Below are 23,548 nucleotides of genomic sequence, written 5' to 3'. Positions count from 1 at the left end.
CAAATCTCATGTCCCCCGATCATTTTGCATTAAATGTGTCATTAAATGGCGTGAGCGCCGTGTCAGAGCCATCACTTCAGCGTGACTTGGAGAAGACGGACACTTGACTGTGAGGCCTCTTGGCAGGGAGTTTGGGAGTGAAGTCCCATCCAATTTGTCAGGCAGCAGTGGGCCCCTCTCTGCGGGAGGCTGGGCAGTGGCAGGGACATGTCACCTGCCGGGGCGAGCGCCCGGCGCCGCAGCAGAAGTGACAGGGTGCTTATGCAGCCCCGTCCCGCGCAGCAAGCACGGACGTGGGCTTGGCAATGGGCTCTGGGAGAATGCAACATCGTGCCGCTGCACTGTCAAATGTTTACCCCGCACGTCTGGGCATGGAAGAGACAGCAGCCCTTTGCTTTTGCCTCAGTGGGTTCCTGCGGAACCTTGGGATGCAAATGCGGAGCTCAAACACACCCCTTCCCTGGCGACACTGGGGTTTGGATAATCTTCTCCTGGATTTCCTTGCCTTTATATACAGGCATGTCACTGGATCATCATAATTTTTGCAAAGATAGTATTTTTAAGCACTGATAAAATTGGAAACTTGGAAGTGTATTTGGCAAGTATAAGCAGATGGTCAAAGATATTTCCTGAGAAGTATCAGAAACATGCATTCACGGCTTTCCTGCTCAGTTAAACATTGCTTAAAAAAGTTAGCCAGCGGGCCGTAACGCTGTGCTCATCAAGACACATCGTGGTGAGGGCTTGGAAAGGACCCCAGGATATCCTTAGCCCCCGTAAAAATGCCTCCATGACTGTGGAGAAAGGTTCTGTGTAAACATTACAATGAATAATCCTGTATTTTCCAGGAAAGGGTATTGCCTTATAGAAATGAAAGGGAAGTGGGAGTCCTCCAGAGCAAAGAAAAAGGCATTATTTTTTTATTTGATTAGGGAAAGGTGAAAGCAGTGCTGCTATTATGTTCATAAAAGCTTCTTTCTTGCACGTTTCCTTTTCATTCAGAGGTATCTGACGCAAAGTTATACAGTGAGAATTACTGGGTGAGAGGGTGAAGGAACTGACAAACTGATATTTTTCAAATAGCAGCATTGAAAACATAATGCGGTATAAATAACTAAATCATCCCAGTTCAGGTGATTTAACAGAAAACATAAAATTTCATGTAATTGTCTAATAGTAAGATTGGAAGCAAAAAAGAGCAGCAGTATTTTTTACAAGCTTATAAAACAAAAATGCTTGTGGCACAAGATAATCTGAAATGCTTTTAGTAGAATTGTTCAGGAGCAATAATCTGTCAACAGATTACAATTTTGCTTAATTTTAATGTGGCTAACTTAAGATGGTTGTATAGTAAATTTATGCAACTGATCACAGTTATTAAATTACTGCATCTGCAAAAGAAGCAATCAAACCCCTTATTATAGTTGCTGTGAGTGAATGTTAAATGTCAAGGAGTTACCAATGCGCTGCAGGGAAGCACGTTACAGTTAAAGATGCATAAAATATCAGCACTTTTTTAATGCTTGTGCATTCAACAAAGACTCCCATCATAATTAACTGGTATGGAAATAAATAATTTTTACAAACTACCTTAGAAACAGTTGTGCTACAGTTTTTGTCAAAGTCTACTGCTGTACAGTGATATTTAAGCCATTAGACACATTTCCCTCTAACTCACATATGCTATAAAATATTTAAACCTCACATAGAGATTTGAAAATGATATTATAAATCTAACTCTCTGTGCTAAAATGTAATTTATGATGATTAATTTAATTATACATATTAAGATTTTGATTTTTTTTTAAAAACTTCTTCATTTGGGGAGGAAAATGGGGGTTTGGGTCAATTCAGCATGTGCTGTCATAGTCTCAATTGTTCTTGCAACTAATGACAGAGAAGACCCCAGGGCTCTGTTGTGGCAGCTGTAAATCTTCTTAAAGGCTTCAGACTGTTTTTATTTGTGGAGCACAGATTCTCTTTTTGTATCGAAGATATATGAAGTCATCTCTTTTATCCTGAGGATCTCCTGACATACAGAGGCTGATCCGGCTCTGAGAGTTGCTTGCTATCCAGAGGATAGTTTTCTGTCCCCTGGTCAGGGAACATCCTGGATAAAAGAATTCCTGGGGTATTGGTGGGTGTGGTGACACCAGCACTAACACCTCTTTGCCCACGTTGGCCCAGCAAAGGCCTTGCCAGGAAGCAGAAGGGAGGAGGTGAGTGGGGATCTGAGCAAGGTGGGCAGGGACCTCGGTGGCAGGACACTGTCCCACCCCAGCGAGGCTGCAGAACAGAGCCCATGGTGGCAGGACACGTCCCCTCCGTAGGTGGTCAGGCAGGGGCAAGGTGATGAGCCAAGTCCATGGTCAGTCCAAGCATACAAAGAGCAGTTTGGAGGACAGGCACACCTGGGATGTGGTTGGGACATGGAGTGATACCTGGGGCGGAGCTGAAATTCAAATTTAATGTTCATCCAAATCCTTGGTCTTTTTGCTGAGGCTGCCGACAGTGGGCACCTGCCTCTGAGGCCACAAGCTCCTTTCACATACTGTTGGTCACTGAACAGCAAGCTTGGATGGTAATGAGTTTTGGTCACTGCTGAAATAAGCAGGATTTAAGCCAGTGACCTAGAAGTGAAAGGCTGTGTATCTCCTTTCTGTTTCCCCAAGACATTCAGTCTCTCATGACTGCAAATTTGAAGTATTGACATGGATAGTCCTCTTTTTTTTTTCTGTGCCCATGTGAGGGAACAGATTAATTTCTCTGAGACATAGTTCCCCTTTGGTTTCCACAGAAAATTCCCAGTAAGGTCAATAGGAATCCCACATGCAAAATTACTCTCTGGTACTTTTACTTCTATGTCCTTTTCACTCAATTTAACAATTAAAACATCCTCCCACATCCCTTCAATTCAGTGTATGTGAGATGCGTATCATCAGCAGCAATAGTCATGTTTGTGTCAGCATTTCCAATGAAATCACTGTTTTCAGGTCAACAATAAAACTCAATTGAGGCTGCAGTGTGGCACATAGAGTTAGCTCTTGTCTTGGGAATCAGGAATTTTCTTGTTCACTTGGAGAAAAAAAACATCCTCATCTCCTGGAGAAAGTGATGCACTTTGCATTAAAAAGCCGTAATTTCACAGAGACCCTCTTGATTCAGCCTAACTGCGACTGTCCTGTTGGAGCACTGCTTTATGGGCTCCTTCCTCACAACCTGGAGGTGTTGGCTCAGAAACAAGTGGAAGACTTTCCATGGACATTGACAGGGCAGAGTGGGGCTGGACCAGAGCTACACAGGGAAAAGCAGTTTCCCGGTGCTTGTTGGTAGTGTCTGAGTGCAGCTGGCCGGGCATGGCTGGCGGTTTGGAAGGCAGGCAGGAATCTCTGTTGGCAGCTTGGACAGGGTTTAGGCGTGTCCAGTGCCCAGCACAGCACAGGGACTGGTGCTGCTGGGGTTTGCCAAGCTGGCAGGGGCAGGGCAGGGCCAAAGAGCTGGCTCTACCTTCCTTGGGTTTGGAAGGGCAGGGCAGGAGGCCTGGCTGCTGCCTTCCCAGCTTTCCAGCACCGCAGGTGTGTGGGTGTGTGCATGGCCGGGCGTGTGTGACACACCTGACACACTGAACTGATCTCACATAAGTGTTTTGTTAGTACAGAACTCACCCTTGGCCTTGACTGAAGAGGGAGTGACAAGTGGTGCCCCTTACCTGTATGGTCTGAATCAGTACAGAACCTGACCCAGACCCTGAGCTTTCTGTCAGCGTTGTTTTACTTAGTGGTGTTTTTGTCTGAAAATCTGTAGTGCTTCAGAAGCATTGGGAGCATCAGGTCTCTGCTCCCCTTTTTACAAACTGAGTTTAGGTATGCTGTGTGCAACAGAAGTGCTGGAAAAACCATAAATTGATCCTGCAAGTCCTGATCAGGGCTTATTTTCCTTCTTTTTCTTCTCAGCCCAGATGAATTCCTCCTGAAAGGCAGCTCACGCTTCTGCTCTGTCCATTTTTATGCATGCTTACTGTTTTACACATCAAACAGGGTTATGTGTGCTTTTTTAGTAATGCCTGCTGAAGCATGGAAAGGATCAACATTTCATTTTCATTACATTTCATTTATTTCTCTATTTTGGAGGAAGGGTTCCATGAAGTATAAGACAGACGTAACTAAAATAAGTTTCTCCAGCAGGTGAAAGGCATTGGTAGCTAATGTGTCTCCTCCTAAAGCAGCTGAATGGCAAGTCACAGTCAGAGATTTACAAAAAATGTCTGCTTGATAATGTCCTTTGCCATGACAAAGTACAGTCACAGGAGGAGTAAAAGGCTAAAAGAATGGCCAGACAAAGACAGATCATCAGTTTGCATTTAGTTTGAGACTCCTGCAAAGCTGTTACTTGAAAATACCTACATTGAATACAGGAAAACAGAGGTTGCCATCTTACATGTATATTTAGTCTTTGGTTATATTATTTGAAATGTTATGTAGCTATAATAGCATGACATAGAAACCCCTACCTGATACAGAGAGAGATATTACATCATCGCTGTTACAATGCTCTGCTGCAAAAGGACTTTTAAAGGATTTCTAATGATAATGAAACTATTCTGATACGGCATTAAGGATTTCACTACTGAAATGTGTTTAATGTAAATATGCTGTCAGATACCCTTCAAGTAATTGACAAGAGCAGATGATTAGCAGTGTTCTCAATAGTGTTTTTGCATAATCTTACATTTTGACAGAACTCTTCAGCTGCTTTTTATTGTCAGTGCTCTGCAATCAGTAATACTTTTTCCTTGACATTTACTTTGTCATTATAAATCTTGTAAGTGGTCATTTAACTTGTTCAGTATGCATGTAAGAATATCATTACGAACACGTTTGAAAAATGTCTTCCTGTTGAGGAACTATTGTGAAAGTAAACTTAAAAAAACCCTAAATGAAGTAGGTTGATGAGTGACTTTGTGAAATAAATACCTGTCTGTGAGCATCTTCATGCACATTTCAAGGATGATTTTAAAATCTCTCTCTTACTGAGCATTCACTCTTAAGTCATCAAATTCAACATGCTTGTTGGATTTTTTTTAATCTGTTACTTTTTTAATACTGTTGTTCAGTTATGATCATTTACATCTGACTGACCAAAATTAAACTCTTACGATCCATAAGCATTCATAATTACATACTGCATGTAACATTAATAGTCAATATAATAAACCTTCATCTTTATTGAAGCATCTCTTGTTTCTACAGCAGTTCTTTAATCTATCTCAATAGATTTCTAGTGTACAGCTCATATAGATTTGGTCAGTGACAAGGGTTAGAGTAGTCTTGTAGAACATTTACTTGTAGCTGTGAAAAGCCCACATTCATCAGAGGATTAGGTCGATCAGATTGTACCAGGATCAATGGAAGGACTGTGTGATCCCTCTTAGGCTGTAATGTGTTCACCTTCTTTGGAGAGAATTCACATACACACACATTTCTCTGTCTTAAAGCCATTTATCTCAGAATGTCAAATTGCAATAATTAACCATTATTGATCTTAAATTCAATTAACTTCATTAACACAGGTCATGGTGAGGGTGCTGGTAAGGGAAAGGCTCTTGACAAGTGTCTTTTCTTATATGACATTGAATGTTCACAATCATGGCTATAAACTATTCATACTGTGCCACAGGAACATCTTTTAAAAATGACAGGAGTTTGGTTGGTGGCTCTGAAGCGACATTTTAATCCCCTCCCCCCCGTCTCCTAGTTCTCAGGGTTTTCCAGCAAATTTTCTATTCAGGAATCAGTGAACCATTTGTTTCTAGCACATTATCTTAGTGTGACATTATAGCAAACCCCACCTATTCAAACACCCTTCTGTTCAATAGGTAGTGGTAGATAGACACTCATTTACAGCAGTGTATATTAGTATGGTTAGCAAATGAGTGAAATGAATATTCAGTTCTTCTTTCTGCTCTACATACAAAACGAGCGGGGCCATCTTGCAGAGGTAATCCTGAGAATCTCTCCTTGCTTCAACTCCTAAGATTCATATTGCAGTCAATAGTTGTTTTTCTTAAATGAGGGCTGAATAGCAACTGTGAAAGGACACAAAGCTTTGTTGGCCCACACTGAGCTCCTTTCTTAATAGAAGAACTTCATTATAAGCACAAGTTCACAATAGCTGAAATTGTGATTGAAATCATTTGGATTTCTACTATACCATTCATACAGATGTATAGAGTTTATTGTAAGGAGGCACTGCAGCCAAAATAGCTATTGAAACTACTGTAGAAAGGGCTTCAATGGGAGATGCAAGTTTGCAACAAAATGAAGGATCAGGCTGAAGGTCTTTTGGTACATTTTGAATGTCTTAAGTAGTCATGATTATTTACAAATAAATCACCAAGTAGAATGACTCACTGTAAAGTATTGAAGCATTTTAGGTGAAAACTTGATTTTTAAAAATTTCACAGTGAAGGTGGCAGCTACAGAGATGTGAGTTAATATTAGTACAGCTAAACACAAATACAGCACCAAATTCTAGTTACTGTAAAACTTGTAAGATGTGGGCAAATTAGGAGCAACTAAATATGTGGGAAGATTACAGAAAGTAAAGTGCAAGATTTTTTCTTGGTGTAAAAAAAAGGCTACACCATAATCAGAAGACTGAGAAATGTGCATAAAGAGAAATGACAACATCAGTTTTGTTCAGAAACAGATTTCTGTGACAATTAAATGGTCATTTTGTCACTACATTTGCTATTTCCACTCCACTATACAAAGCATTTACTGAGAAGAGGCAGGGCAGAAGCAGAATGATTTGATTACTGCATTTGAAGAAACTGAAGTTCCCTTACAACATCTGTTTGCTCAGTGAAGGATTATAATAATTACGAGCTATTAGAGCCATATTGAGAACTTCTATGCTCATGGCTGCTTATCCCAGAGTTGGCTGTGAATCTTGTATTAGTTTGTGGAATGCCCTGTGTGCTTTTCAGTGATTAAAAGATGCCACCCAAATGTCTGGTATCAAGCAGAGATTGTGTCACTCTGTGTTCTGCTACCAATTCATACAGAGAATTTGGCTTCATCTTGCCAGGATGTTGACAGTGACTTTTAACTAACAAGAAAACAGCCCCCAAAAACAAACTTTTTTTTTTTTTAATGTTCTGGTAAATATTTTTGTCCATTTGAGGAAATAGTAATTCTGGGCTTAGAAAAATTCTGCAGAGTCCAAAGAACAATTAGGTTCGAGTGTAACATGAAGCTTTTTTCTCTGCTGCTGACCTCCTATCTCCCACTGTCATGTGTGCTTGCACAGAGTGGGACTCTTGAGCAAGTCTGTAGTACTTCACACCAAGCAACTGCCTTGGAAACCAAGGAAAAGCCACTTTTGTCTAACCTAAGAGTGGATCACATTTATTCATGTTGAATAATTTATATGACAAATATAGGTGGGGGTTTTTCCTGTTAATAATGGGCTTGGTCATTGAATTTGTGAAGTTTATGCGAAATTTTTGAGACTGGAGCTGCTTGTGAACTGATACTTCACCAGTCTCTGCCTGGTTCCCCAATCCCCGGTGGTGTTTCCCCTTTGTGGCTGGGTAGCTGACCCTTAACACACCCCATGGACAGTGAGGAGCTTCATGCTCCTTGGAATGGTGTCCATTTGTTACTTTGGTGTACTTGGAGGAAGGGTATCCTTTCCTGGGGAGGGTGGAGGGGTGGGGAGGGGAGGAAGAGAAGGGTGCTACAGGAATGTTGATGAAATGGGGACACAAGACTCTGGACTGAATCAAACCGAGGAGCGGTTGAGAATTCCCAGTGGGTGCTCACAGCCTCTGTTGCTCATTTGCCTACTTGGTCTAGTCCTAGTGGTGCTTGTGAAAGTCTGGTTATATGGTGATGGGGAGGCCAAGAAGGATTTTTTTTGTCCTTTTTCAACCAGAAATTCCAGGCATATGCCCTAGAGGCTGTTCAAATCTCTACTCCCCCAGAGTGCAAAGGGGAAAGGAGATGGATTCTACAAATTACCATAGCAAGGAAGGCCCTTCTGTCATTGTGGCCATCCATAATGTTTCTCAGCCTTTTGACTGGGTTACTGTCAACCCTGCCTTACTTCTGGTGACCACCCATGGGCACACACAGTGGAACATGAACAGTTACCCGGCTGTGGTACTTTTGGCAGTCAGTTGTGTTGTGTATGTGTGACTGCAAATTTTGGTCAAAACCCTTAAAAATCTGTTCTTCCTGGCCAGGCAGTCTCCAAACTCTTATTCTTGTGAAGTTTCTCGTAAGCATGTCATTCACTCCTGACTGTACAAGAATGATACCTGAAGAAAGTCTCTTTAGAAATCCATATGATTTTGTTCGTTATACGTGGGAGTAACTTTGACCTTGGGTCTCATCCAAGGTTTTTTAATATTTGGATCCCTTCTTGTCAAAAGCCGTTTGTAGAAGGTAGCACATGAACTCTTCAAGTGAAACAGATTTCAGACTTATTCTCGTGCAACCCTACCCGTAGAAGCGCACATGGCAGTGTGATGGGATCAGGTGCTCTTCTCCACATCAGAAAAAAGTGGTGTTATGTTTCAAGGGTGGGTAATTCGAGCAGGTTTTAGAAAAAAACCTCTGCTCAGCATGTTAAATTCAGGGAGTTTAGGCCCCAGGGAGAAATCAAGGCAGGGTGCAATTTTGGAAGAGGGAGGCATGATCCATCATGTTCCATCTCCAGCACAGGTCTGGCAGAGTGGGTGTCACAGTGTACCTGAGTCTTGCTGTGTGCTGGGAACAGAGAGCTCTTCGGAGGAGAGTTGTGACAATACTTCAAAAACCTTTCCTATTTTCCCCATTGTGAAAAGGAGTTTGCTGGCAGTCTGCAGGTACAGCACTCACTGGATCCCAGCAGCTTGGCTCAGAGGAGATCTGTAACCACAGGCTCTGGGTTGTGCTCAGCACATGCACCTGTGGGTATTTCACTGGCTGAAATAATTGTTTCAGCTGAAAACTGGCAATTATTTTCAATTATACACATATATTGTATTCACATAAACACACTGTGAAGAAACATAGGAACAGAACAAACTTAAGTCATCTTCCCATGTTTTGTGTAAATAGCTGAATTATATTTATTAACCTACAGGAGTAACAGGCTCCTTCACTTGTCTTCTTGTCTAGCACCAGACAATTAACTTTTAACTTCTTTTCAGGTTTTCAGCTGTAAACTGTGGATAAGAATGCTTCTTCCACAAGGCTGATGTGAAAAATAAAGCACTCACTGAACACCTCAGTTAAGCGATGCTGTCCAACAGTGCCAAGTTGTTTTTAAGCCATCATTTCATATTATGGTATCCTGGTTTTTCAGGTGTATATTTAGTAAAGGAGATAATACATAAATGTGAGGTTTGCACTTTGTCATTCAAGAAACATCTAAATAGTATTTGGTTTCAGAAAAATGAATGCCTCCCTTATCAGAATTAGTAGCAGTTTTTGAATATTTTCTCTCTCATTTGGGAGTGGCCTGTATGACATGTTTCTTGTGGCAGCTTGGAGACCTGAGTCCCATACCTTCCTTTAAACTAGGCAAAACCCAGGGGGGTTTGGAATACAGTGACATGAGGAAAAGGTAGATGTAGCCTGATGTACAACTGCTTTGTTCTGTGCTTAGGTGGCCCACCCTTTAATGACATATAAACTAATTCCTTGCTATCATCTCTTCACTGTGTGTTCTTGTCCATGTTATTCTCATCTCTTAACACTTGCAGTTGATTTGGCCTCTCTGAAGTCTCTCCAAATGTAATACCAGTCCAGGATGCTGAATCAGAGCAGCTGGCTAGCTTCCTCCGGCCTATTTCTGAGCTCTCTGTGGCAGACAGCTGCAGTATTTTCACGAAGGAACAAAGTACACTTCAAAGTTTTCAGTGCCTAATGATAGCCACCCATTAGATTGGCATCCTTTGTCACATCCATCCACATCACTTCCCAGTGACTTAATCCTACGCTCTCACTGGCATGAAAAGGCTGCAGATATATCAACATACAAAAAATCCAGCTAAACAAGCATTAATCATGCACATCACATCAAATTAACATGTTCAAAATTAATATTCTTGACCTTGCCAGTGGGCAGAATAATCCGTCTTGCAGTAGGCTTGCACTCCGGTGCGAGGTACCAGGGACTTGAGCCGACGTGCGAGAGAAGTGCTGACCTCTTCACTTGGAAATAACATTTCTCTCCCATAATAGACAGTCTTGCCTCTATGAAACAGAACCTTTGACCTTTCTAACAGGAATAATGTCCCTGTCAAGGTGCTGGGTCATCAGTATTGCCATGCCCGTTTAGAGACTGTTGTCATTTGCCACTCTTGTAAACAGGGCAGTGACTGCTGCCTCCCATCCTGACTGCCTAATGAGGAATATGCGAACATCTCTGTCAAGGAGTGAAGTCTCAAATACAATTTCAGTTACATGGGAATTATCAGTTAGTCTCAGTATAGAAATAGCTCATGTTGTGGGTGAAATGTTTGCCTTTCTTGCTGTGAGTGGAAGGCCTGTGGAGTGGGAGTTTTCTAACAGACTAATATAACTCTTTTATATGCCTTCATTTGCATTAGGTCTTTGATTGACTCCATCCACCGAGCTGGTTTTCTCTTGCCTCTGTTCATTAATTTTGTGAATAAGGTTCATTGGCGCAGTCAGATCATCTCCATGCTGCAGTTCCTCGGTTGGCTTTCTCTGCACTGGTCTTGGGACTGAGCCTCCTTTTAACTCCAAATGGTCCCACCAAAACTGGGGACTCTGAGGTTTTTTCAAAGATTACTTAAATATTAAGAAAAAAATTCTGTTAATTTCTCAGGTGGCTGGTGTCTGCTTTAAGACAGAATGGGACAGCTATTTTGGAAAACGCCGTGCACTGCCAGCAGCAGTGGCAGTGACAGGAGCCACCTCTTACGTGGTGCCGCACAATGGGGAGCGAGAGTCGGGATGCAGAGGGAGTTTATCTGGCAGAGTCCTACCCACTGCTCCACTTTATGATCTAATGTGATCCTTTTTCCCTGTTTCTTTTTTACTGGGAATATAATGTTGATCCTGTAAGCGTTGGGAGCATTCCTGCTCTTGGTCCTGTTCTGCTGGTCTCTTATTTCCAAGTGTGGAACATTTATGGGCTCAGATTCTTTAAGGAATGAGAAGGATTTTTCCCAATGAACTCAAAATCAGATGGTTTGGGAGATGACCCTTTGTATTACTTCATGATTTTGAATGATGCGTAGCAAAGATGATTTAATTTTTTTTTTAATAAGAAGCCATTTGGTTAAAGCAAAAATATTTCCAAGGAACTGAGTGGTTTTGATAAGCTTTAGTAGTTGAGCATTTTTAATGTGAGAAGAATATTGGAATGTTTTGTTCCTTTTTCAAGCAAACAGCACATACACTAGTTTAAATATACCCCCAGTGAGCTAATTAAAACAAAAGAAAAAATTTTGGCAAGAAAAAACATAATTAAAACAAGAAATTTCAATAGTATTGAAATGAAATATTTGGATACATCCAAGCCAAAATATATGGTCTCAGCTGCAATTTTCAGGAAATGAGGGAAAAATTGTGCATATAATTGGGTTTTGGAGAACAGCAAAATATGCTTTTAGCGCTGTGGTCTTGTATTTCCAAACAATCCCAAGAAGGTGTGTGTCCAGCCACATCACAGGGGGATGTTGCCATGGGGGGGGATGACAGCCACGCAGTGTTTTTGCTGTTTCTGCTGAAGAGGAGCTCTGGCAGTGGGGGTGGAGGTGGCAGCTGTGGTGCTGGTGAGCCCAGGACATCAGCAGGCACAGCTGCTCTGGCTCCACGGGGGCTTTCTCTGCCTCTGGAGACACAGTGGGCTGGTGACACCTCTCTGCTCTCGTGCAGTAGATCCCTGGTGTCTGTGCAGAGCCAGGTATATGAGTTTATTACTGTCTATGCAATATGTAGATCATTTTGGACAGTGATGGATCACAATTTATTTCCACTGGCAAAGAAATGATCCATAGCTCAGTTATGAAGGTAATTCCCTATTGTGTGGAAATGAATTGCATTATACCACAGCTTACTGTTACGTATTGATGTCAAATGTGTTAATTTCATTGTTACCTAGCACTTTAGTTAATAATTATAACAAATATTAATGAGGGAACTATCTGTTCTCAACCTCTGTGTGGCTGTACCTGCAAGATGTTTCTGAACCCCTTTGATATCCTCCTCTTCTCTAGCAACTGAGGGCCACTCCAGGCAACAGCTTTCCACTTTTTGTCAAATACTGTGTCACAGTGACACCACTGCTCAATTTGCGGGCAATTTCCTGTGGGTTATGGCGCCCTGTGAGATGTAAGCTAAACACTTTTTTGAGGACTGTGATTTTTTTTTTTGTCTTTTTTCTCTGGAAAAACAAACCCCAGAACTGCCTAATTTCTTTCATTTCCACTCTTATTAACTTCTGCCGCTAGAATTGCCTTTAAAGTTGTTTCTTTTCCCCTCAGACTTTGCTGTTGAGGCATTGAATAACAGTTTTACAGATGCCCTGCTGTTCAAACATTTATTCTACACTTGAAAAATATCAAACTACAAGTCTTTTTGTCTTTTTTTTTCTTTTATTTTCTTTTTTTTACATAATAAGAGGGTAATGGCTAAGTAAGGATGGGCTGCAGACAGTGCTTCTTTTAGACAGTCTGTCCTCCAGGGAGTGAATCTCAGTGGAAAATCTTTCTACCATCTCCTCCTGATTTTGTTCTCTTCTTTCACAGTCTCTGCTTTTCCTGTAGGTACTTCACCAAATAAGAAATTTCTCTGCTATGGGCCTCCTTGTCCTTATTTCTGGTGCAGTGAGGCTGTTACCTTCCTCTGTGCTTATATAGACCATTTGTTGCCCCTGTGAAAGGTGTGGTGAGGCAGGGACACCTTCCACTAGACCAGGTTCCATCCCTTCTGTCCTTTGTGCAGGGGAAGGAGCAGAAGGAGCCCTTGGAACTGTAATTTCTTCGAAGTTGCAGATTGCTGGGTTAAATTCCACACTGTCGTTTGTGCCTCATTTCCTGCATTTCTGGATCAAAGACTGATGTCACAAGTTGGCTTCACAACTTGAGCTTAGGAAGGGGAACAGCTATAGAGGAGGCAGCTCCTGGTTAACACGCAAATATGCTTGATAGTTGGTGAAAAGGGCAAAGAAAGCATGAAAGGTAAATAGATTTACATTTAAATGAGCCACATGCTGGAGGTTTTCCCTAATGTAAAAGTCACTCTCTAAAAAAGCTGTGAATGTGACAAGTCTTTCAGTTCAAACAAAATTCGTAAGACTTCAGCAGTAAGAGAAATAAAAATGTAAAGAATAGCACACTAATTAGGGAGTTGGTTCTGTGCACTCTGTTGGTGCGCAATGGGTCCCAGGAGGGCTTTCCATGGTGTGCAGGGATGGAGCCCTTGGATTTGGAATGTGATGTGGTGGTGGGAATGAGTGGCACACACTCAGACTGGTGTTCAATAGCCAGAAAAAACTAAAGACAGGTCCACTCAGAGTGCCCTGGTGTGCCCCCCCAGCCTGCAGGTGTCAATGAGGTCTCTTTAAGGCAGGCAGCATGGTGATAACTTTGTGTGAAACAACTTTGGGTGATAACTGTGAAAAGGAAATTATTATGCAGTTTCAAAACAGAGGCAAAGAAACAGGAGTTGCAAAAGAAAATCTGTTTCCACAAGGTGGAATAGGAAAAGGGTACATTTGCTTCCAAATCAGAGGTTTCATGCCATGATTCCTTCCTTCCATCCTTCCTTATTCCTATCAGTAGGATTTGGTGTGGTTGAAAGAGAGGCAGTTAACAGTCAGTTGTCTGCACACTATCAGTAGTTATACAAAATTTTTCAACTTTAGAGAGTAATTTGAACTGCTTTGGTCTCCTTTGCTAAAGTCCTGAAAATCCACTTTTTTAGATTCTATGTAGTGGTTTTGTTTCAAGTATTTGCAGGAGAGATGCTAAACCTTACTACTAATTGCTGCAGTGTCTGACATATACAGATATAGGTGATATAAAAATAGTATTATTTTTTCAAAATATTTTGAAAAGGCATAAAATAGAGCAAAACAGCACATCTCTGTTTCATTGTATGGACAGTGGTATACTTGTTTCCACAGTCTGATCTTTGTACCAGCACCTTTGAAGCATTTTATGATAAAGTTTTTTAACATAATTCTTTCAAACTATGTGCTCCCAAACCTTAAAAATAGGACCCTTGCTGCTCGAATTTTCTGCATTGAAATTATCTGAACTGAAATATTTAATCATTACTATGTGTTGCTCATATGTGATATGTTTGTGCTTTCAAAGGTTTAACTTGTATTCTGAGGATCAGATTATAACTTTACATGCTTGGAGGAGGATTTGCTACCATTCAACCATATGAAAGAACAGTAGTGAATATTTTGTATAACCTAACTGAATGAAGAAATACTCCATGTGAAACTAAAAGCCTGATTTCATTGTCACTTTAACAGTTGTTTTGTCTCTTGTGGTTTTCTGATAACATTTAAACATATTTTCCCTGAAAGAATTTTGCAAGGTTTAATACTGTGTGTGTGATACCTACTGTAGTGTTCTACATTTTTCAGTCTGTTGGTTAAAGTAGGGCTTTTCGGGGTGTAAACTGTTGTCTTCTCTGCACTGTTGCCTGAAGAAACAAGCTATAGATTGCTCAGGATACAAATACCCTACCATTTCCAGATGTGTTGCAGAGAAGGGCAACTGCAGAGAAGTCAGGTGTCTTTAACCACAGATTCTACTGAAAATGTGACTTTTTTCAGTTTATAATTATCTTTGTGAGAGGTTTTAAATACCACTGAAGAGAGTCATATTCCATTTTTGCTTTCGTGCAAATTAATGCATTATATAGAAATAGATAATTTTGATTAGTTAATGATCCCTTTTTAAATGTTACCATAATTTTCTTGCCTAAAGAAAAAACTTAGGTAGATGTAGTATATGTAGAACAGAAGCATAGAAGCACCGTGGAAAAAAAAAATTGTTTACTGTCAGTTGCCAACTGTCCTATTCAAGAAGAGTATCTTAGATTTACATCACCAGTTGCATTACTTGAGGGGAAAAAAAGACAGGATCCCTGTTGGGTGTCCGTGTAGCTTATGCTGAGTAAATATTGACAAAGTAGTCTAAAGAGCAAACACTTTGACATTTGTAAGGTCCACTGGAAGGTCTTGTATATATTTATACAGCAAGAATGAGTGCAGCATACCAATTTTGTTGAACTAGCTCCTGACATAATTCTGCATGGGCTTTCTTGTTGAGGAAGTGTTTAAATGGGAATGGGACATTTGTTACACTCACAAAGAATGTCCTCAAATTGCTCTGAATGAGTTGTTTCCACAGGTTACATCACTTGCATTTAACCATCTCCTCTAAAATGTGGCACTGCTAATAATGATAGCTTTAAAAAAATCTGATTTTTAAAATTTATTTTAACTGGGGATTTTTTTACTTTGTAGAAATTCTTGATGTTTGTTGTGCTCTATATTTATTAAAGATTGAGTCTCAAAACTGTAATGAGCAAAAAATGCTTGCTTAATTTAAATTGTGAATCTGTCTGTTAAGAAATGCATTAGGGGTAGGAGAAGCATAAGACATATTAATTGACAGACAGGAACTGCTGTCTCTGAGGTTGATACAAGTAATTTATTACTTTAGAAATGAATGCCACCTCCAGAATGTGCTTCATTAATTTCAAATTTAGTTTTAATTTCAAGCTGTTGCCCCTTGAGAAGAATAAGGTGGCAAATTATGTTTGAAGAGCAGATTTTTTTTCTTGCTCTGAAGAAACACTAAATTTTAACTGTTTAATTTTACAAATAAGTACACTTCTTTGGCTAAAGCAAAAGTATGATGAGCAGAAACTAACTTGTATTTTCTTCTCTTCATCATAGCCTATGTTTCAGACGAACTAAAAGCAGCAGCGCTGGTGGAAGAAGATGTGGAACCTGATGAAAATGCAGTTGATGGGGAGCCTTCAGCAAAATATGCATGTCCAGAAAAAGACTTCAGTAAGAACTGCCAAAGCTACCAAAACTCTCCAGCAGCTGAGTTCTCTAGCCATGAAATGGACAGTGAGTCCCACATCAGTGAGACAAGTGACCGCATGGCAGACTTCGAGAGCAGCTCCATTAAAAATGAGGAAGAGACCAAGGAGGTTTCCATACCACTGGAAGACTCTACAGTTTCTGATAGTTTAGAACAAATGAAAGCCGTGTATAATAACTTCCTCTCCAATTCCTACTGGTCCAATCTCAATTTGAACCTTCACCAGCCAATTTCGGAAAAAAACAACGGTAGCAGCAGCAGTAGCAGCAGCAGCAGCAGCAGTTGTGGAAGCGGCAGCTTTGACTGGCACCAGACTGCAATGGCCAAAACGCTGCAGCAAGTTTCACAGAGCAGAATTCTGCCTGAACCAAGCCTTTTTAGCACAGTCCAGCTGTACAGACAGAGCAGTAAGCTCTATGGCTCTATATTCACTGGAGCCAGTAAATTCCGCTGTAAAGACTGCAGTGCTGCCTACGATACTTTAGTAGAATTAACAGTGCACATGAATGAGACAGGACATTATCGAGATGACAACCATGAAACGGATAACAATAACCCCAAAAGATGGTCCAAACCTCGCAAACGTTCTTTGCTCGAAATGGAAGGGAAGGAGGATGCCCAGAAAGTGCTAAAGTGTATGTACTGTGGTCATTCATTTGAATCTCTTCAGGATTTGAGTGTTCATATGATCAAAACAAAACACTACCAAAAAGTGCCTCTGAAGGAACCTGTTACACCTGTAGCAGCAAAAATTATCCCAGCTACTAGAAAGAAAACATCACTGGAGCTTGAACTTCCAAGTTCTCCAGACTCCACGGGTGGGACACCAAAAGCAACAATCTCAGATACTAATGATGCACTTCAAAAGAATTCCAATCCCTACATTACGCCAAATAACCGCTACGGTCACCAGAATGGTGCCAGCTATGCCTGGCACTTTGAGGCGAGGAAATCCCAGATTCTGAAGTGCATGGAGTGTGGAAGTTCACATGACACCCTGCAGGAGCTCACAGCTCACATGATGGTGACGGGACATTTTATTAAAGTCACTAACTCTGCCATGAAAAAAGGGAAACCAATTATAGAAGCCCCAGCCACACCGACAATAACGTCCTTAGTAGATGAGAAGGTCCAGTCTGTGCCGCTAGCTGCCACCACCTTTACATCTCCTTCCAACACACCTTCTAGTGTTTCCCCTAAATTAAATGTTGAGATTAAAAAAGAAGTAGATAAGGAAAGAGTCATTGCTGATGACAAAATGAAAGACAAAGAGAAGTCAAGTGAAGATGAGGAGAAGTATGATATCTCCTCAAAATACCATTACTTGACTGAAAATGACCTAGAAGAAAGTCCTAAGGGGGGATTAGATATATTGAAGTCTTTAGAAAACACGGTTACATCAGCTATAAACAAAGCCCAGAATGGCACACCGAGCTGGGGTGGCTACCCCAGCATTCATGCTGCCTACCAGCTGCCTAATATGATGAAGCTGTCGTTGGGCTCATCTGGGAAGAGTACACCATTAAAACCTATGTTTGGAAACAATGAACTAGTATCACCAACTAAAAACCAGCCCTTGGTGTCTCCACCAAGCAGTCAGACCTCACCTGTGCCAAAAACAAACTTTCATGCCATGGAAGAATTGGTAAAGAAGGTCACTGAGAAGGTGGCTAAAGTGGAGGAGAAGATGAAAGAGCCTGAAGGAAAGCTTTCTCCACTGAAGCGTGCAACGCCTTCGCCGTGCAGCAGTGAAGTCAGTGAACCCCTTAAGATGGAGCCCTCCAATGATGGTGGCTTCAAAAGCCAGCAGAGCAGCCCAGTTCCTCAGAGAGACGGTTGCAAGGATAGTCCAACTGTAGAACCCGTGGAGAACGGGAAGGAGCCTGTGAAGTCCATCGTAGGTTCTTTAAGTAGCAGCACAGCCATCATCACTGATCACCCTCCTGAACAGCCATTTGTAAATCCATTAAGTGCACTGCAATCCGTCATGAATATTCACCTTGGGAAGGCAGCAAAGCCATCTTTGCCTGCTCTGGATCCAATGAGCATGCTTTTTAAAATGAGCAACAGCTTGGCAGAAAAGGCTGCAGTGGCCACCCCACCTCTACAGTCCAAAAAATCAGACCACTTAGACCGTTATTTTTATCATGTCAACAATGACCAACCCATAGATTTGACGAAAGGCAAGAGTGACAAAAGCTGCTCTTTGGGTTCAGCGCTTTTGTCATCCACATCGACATCTTCTGCATCTTCTTCATCTACAGTGACAACAGCAAAGACATCTGCAGTCGTGTCATTCATGTCAAACTCGCCGCTACGCGAGAATGCCTTGTCAGATATATCTGATATGCTGAAGAACCTGACAGAAAGTCACACATCAAAATCTTCCACACCTTCCAGCATATCTGAGAAATCTGACATTGATGGTACCACAATAGAGGAACCAGAAGAGAGTACACCAGCTCAGAAAAGGAAGGGACGTCAGTCTAACTGGAACCCTCAGCACTTGCTCATATTGCAGGCCCAGTTTGCAGCCAGTTTACGGCAGACTTCAGAGGGGAAATACATCATGTCAGACTTGAGCCCTCAAGAAAGAATGCACATTTCCAGGTTTACGGGACTCTCAATGACCACAATTAGCCACTGGCTGGCCAATGTGAAATACCAGCTCCGAAGGACGGGGGGAACTAAGTTCCTTAAAAATTTGGACACTGGGCACCCAGTGTTCTTTTGTAATGACTGTGCTTCACAGATCAGAACTCCTTCAACTTATATCAGTCATCTTGAATCGCATCTGGGTTTCAGGTTAAGAGACTTGTCCAAACTGTCCAGTGAACAGATTAACAATCAGATAGCACAAGCAAAGTCACCATCTGAAAAACTGGTGACGTCTTCTCCAGAGGAAGATATCGGAACTTCTTATCAGTGCAAACTTTGTAACAGGACTTTTGCAAGCAAGCATGCTGTTAAACTTCATCTTAGTAAAACACATGGGAAGTCACCAGAGGATCATCTTCTGTATGTTTCGGAGTTAGAGAAGCAGTAGCATTTGCTTTTGATTAAAATAACTGTAATTTGCTTTGAGGAAAACTGTCAAAGACGCCTTAAAGCTACTGTTTAGTTCTTGGCACATGTTCTTATTTTAACTCCAGAGTCACTCTGGGCTGAACTGTTTTGTATAACTGTACAGTGTTTAAATAGAGGTGCATAATCAGCTGTTGTTACTGGTAAAATATGAAGGTTAAAATGCAGTGGTAAGTGTTTGGAACTTTGTGTAAATTGGATTTAGTTGCTGTGCATCCCTCTGATGCATCAAGCTGCATGCATTAACAGACAGTTTAATTAAGCATTTATAACTAATTCTGGTGCACTTTTTCATGTGACCTAAGTGTGCTGGTATTTCTCATCCTATAATCTTTAGCCCTCTGAGTACTTTGAAGCACTTTTGCATTAATTTGGTAAAAATGTAAGGATATGTGTTTTTTTTAGACCCTTACTAGCTTAGTTCTGATTACTAATATGAACCTCCATTTATGCAGAGGTGTCTCACACCTTGAAATTTAAAAATATAATTTTCACATTGAAACATAGATGTATATATTGTATAGATTTCAAAATCTCTTATGGAAAATGTGATTGTGGTTAATGCCATTTTCTTTTTTTTCAGCATTTTTAGCAGCAGCAGGGTTTGTACCTGATAAGCCCCAGGTATAAACCGCACCTATATATAGTGTATATTTCATTTTTTTTTAGATCTAACAGTTTTTCCTTTAACAATCAAACATTGTAAATTATGTGATAAAAGATACCACAGATAGCATTTATAAAGTATTCAGAAACATTATTCTTAAAGCAAAATATGTTTTGCTTTGTTTTGCTATACAGTACATCTATATTAAGAGAGGTTCATGTTTAAATTATACATATTTATTAGTGTTGCTATCATTTGTTTGGGTTTTTTTTTTTCTTTTTTTTTTAAACTGTCTGAAGAAGCCACGGACTGCATTCCTGGCATGCATTCTAACTGTTTTGCACAACATGACTTTTAAAGGTATTTATTAGTAAAAAAAAATAAAAATAAAATAAAAAGAGAAAATTCAAAATAAACTCAGTGCTCAAAGGGTTAAATCTATTTGAAAAACTTGTACTGTATTTCCTAAACATTGATAAAGCCTTTAAAATGTTTGTACTGTAATACTTTGCTTAAAAAGTTATGAGGCATTCTGTGATATAACCTCTTTTACTTATTTATAAGCGCTCTTGGTTGTTATTTCCTATTGTAGAATGCCTTTTTATTTCAATTGGTAACTTTCTGTTTTGTTCTGCCTAATTATTCTCCCAAGATTCCATACTGCAGCTTTATCTTTAGGCATATGAAAGGTAACCCGTGGTTACCAGCACACTAAGTGATTCTGTTCGTCTCCATTTTTGGCAGTTAATTTGCAGAAGTAACTGACAGCTGACACCATATGAGAATCTATGTATAAAATATTGGCATGTAAACAGCACAGACACTGTAATGCACTCTGTGCCCTGTTTTGTTGTTGACAATGAAGCACCATTATATGACTCTTCATATAACCTTTTTTTCTACAGCAGCATTAAAATTGTCTTTTTGCTATAATTTTGTGTTGCGTTCACAATTATGTCTGAAATGTGCTACGACTAACGAGCACATTAAAATTAAATTGTATGCTATCTGTTTATGACTGAAGCTTGAGTAGGTTTCTTCATCTGCCAGGTGCTGGCAGTCAAAAGCTGCACATAAATCACTGGAGTTTTAGTGAACTTTAGCATTTAAAGAGCAGGGTAGCACTTATTCAAAGGCTGCATTAACAGAGTTTTTTTCCCCCAGAAGAGATAAATGAGCGTTATAACTCCTTTTTAAGGTAAGGCTGGCTGTGGAGAGGGGGTTTATCAGCAGTGCATGGCAAAGCAAATAAGTGTTTTGCTGTGAGTTCAGACCCAGGCAGGCACCGCTGCTCACCCGCCTTCCTCCTAAATGCATTGAGCAGAGTCTGCACCCGAGGGTGTTCCACAGCTCAGAGAATCCCTTTCCACCTACCCAGCATTTCCAAATGACAGGAGAAGGAACCTGAGACCGGTGACTTCAACTTTGGGGTTTTGAAGTGACTCCTCTTCTAGCCCTACCTGCTGCTGGACAGCATTCCCAGCAGGTAGAGAGGGGGAGAGGAGGTGAATAAACACATGCCAAAGAAAAGCAAACAATCTGGAGCATTTATATGATAATGACAGACTTTTACTGGTGTTGACAGGTCATCCCATCAAAACCATTGAAAACAATTTGCATCTCCAAACACCTATATTACTATGCATGTAAATAATGTCTTTTGCCAGTCAGGTGAACTCAGAGTCCGGAGATGGTTACATGGGAACCAAACCCACCATTACAGCACTTCAGCATCCCGAGTGAGAACCACCATCTGAATGTCAAATGTACAGTTTCCTTTCTTTTTAAAAAAAATCCACTGTCTTCCAGTAAGCAAAGAATTGAATCTTGGGTTCTTTTTGTCTTTCGGTCTTTCTTTCCATTTTTCCATCTTTCTTTGTAATGTTAAAGGCCAGTACCATGTCTCAATAATGTGTTGGAGTGTTCTGTTCATTCTACAGCAAATGTTGCTAAGAGGACCAAGTGAACGGGATTAGGGCTTTGGGTTTTTTCCTCCTCTTTTGGCTCACACTTGTGTCTGATTTTAAGGTCATTTGTGTGTCAATGTTTATGGCCTCAGCTCAAATTCCAGCAATAAAATAACAGCAGTTTTACTGGTTGACTGTACCATCCCAGGAGTCCCTCACTTAGTGAGGAAAGGGAACCTGGCTGGCTGAAGTCTTCCCTGGAGCCTCCCAGGTGCCTGTCCACATTTTTTACAAATACATGATCTCAGTCTAAAACCAGCCAAACTTTTTACCTCTACAGCAGAGAATTCCTCTTTTGAAAATTATAACAGCTTAAATATAGTATTTGGTTGCAAACCAGAAATTCACACATAAGGAGACTGGCAGATTATTGCATATATTGTCAATCAATGTATTTTTAAGATGCACCATTGACTTATAATAGTAATGCTCAAAGCTCTGTACGCAATACTGCTATCTGGGACACGGGAGGGAGTAAAAGCAAGAGACTGCAGAGTCTGCAGTGTTCTTTCTACTCTTAAAATACAGCCAGGGGATCTGATGCAACTTCCCTGATCTGGTAAAAGTTAGTTCCTGGACCTGACTTACCTGGGTCTGAAAGTACTGTGAGGAGATTTACCATGAACAAATTCCGGGAGTGACCAGATCTGCCAGTGTGCACCAGAAAGGACTTTTTAATATGCTTCTTAAAATGTGCTTGAAACTTTGCAAATGAATGGCTAGTCAGGATCTGAATATCCCAAATTTATTAAAATAAAGTTCAGCTTGCATTTCAGAACCTGCAGGACTGGCATAGCAATGTGATTTCACATTATAAAGAATTTAGAGAATCAATGAACTAGAATAATGTTCTTTTCATCCATACACTGGTATGTATATTGGCATGGTAACTATTAGTGCTAACCAAATCACCAATCTAGCTGTGTTAAGATAATTTTTTTTCCTATTAGGCAAACATGAAGGTATAAATGCAGCATTTTAAAACAAGCATCTGACTTCTGACTTTTGCTTTGCATTTGATATTTTATTTAGAAATATGCAGATCAAGTGCAAGAGAAAACAAAATGCCTCAAGAAAGAGGTTAAAAATGAAATTGTGATGGGTGAGAAGAGCTTTAAATCACAGGTGTATAAAGGTGACCCTGGTCTAACCCCACCCAAGTAGTGGCTTGTTGCAGCATACTGTATATCTTCCAGCCATCACATTTACGCAGTATCTTAAAATAACATTTGTGATAAATGTGCAATTTAACTAATTTATGGTGCTGTGATGTGCTCAGGGCTACATGCAAGATGAAAATCTTAAATGGAGCTTGAACAGCTCACTTCACAACAAGAAATCAATATGCCAGATCTTAGAGAGCTGTTCACTGGAGTCAACATTTAGCAAAAAAAAAAAAAAAATCAGGGAATGTATCTTTAAGTTTTAGTGAGTAGGAAATCTGTAATTAACTGAAATATGACTTTTAAGCTAGCGTAAGGAACTGTTTCTGAAACCAAAATCTTTCTAGAATCTTCATTATATTTTATTTTTGTATTAAAGTTGAAAGTATATTGTTTTAATTATGCAGGTGCTTTTGTGGTAACCACTTTGTGCAATTTTTTATCCAAACCAAGGCAGATTAGTGTTATAATATGGGAATTATCTGTTGCATTTAAACATGGCTGTGTATTTTGCTATATAAAGCTAAACATGATATGACTCTGCATGTTATGACAGCAAAAAAATCTGGCTATACTTTGAGACTTAAAAATATACTGGCATGTATTGAATGGAAGAACCTTCTTT

The 23,548-nt window shown here is 40.4% G+C and overlaps 1 protein-coding gene across 1 annotated transcript in view; it reads left to right on the top strand.

Annotated features, from left to right (window-relative positions):
• The window catches only part of TSHZ3 (teashirt zinc finger homeobox 3), a 63,856-nt gene extending 43,040 nt beyond the window's left edge, over positions 1 to 20,816 (top strand). The window contains exon 2 of the mRNA XM_042027604.1: positions 15,949 to 20,816. Coding sequence (XP_041883538.1) covers positions 15,949 to 19,148 — 3,200 coding nt within the window. The 3' untranslated portion in view covers positions 19,149 to 20,816. The remainder of the gene's footprint in view (positions 1 to 15,948) is intronic.
• The last annotated feature ends 2,732 nt before the right edge of the window (positions 20,817 to 23,548 follow it).

The sequence above is a fragment of the Corvus kubaryi genome, unplaced genomic scaffold, assembly GCF_017639235.1.
Source record: "Corvus kubaryi isolate FWS band 111438036 unplaced genomic scaffold, C.kubaryi_AGA036_p1.0 37300, whole genome shotgun sequence".
NCBI lineage: Eukaryota > Metazoa > Chordata > Aves > Passeriformes > Corvidae > Corvus > Corvus kubaryi.
Note: the sequence above shows the minus strand (reverse complement) of the source record. Positions and strands in the feature narration are given on the sequence as shown.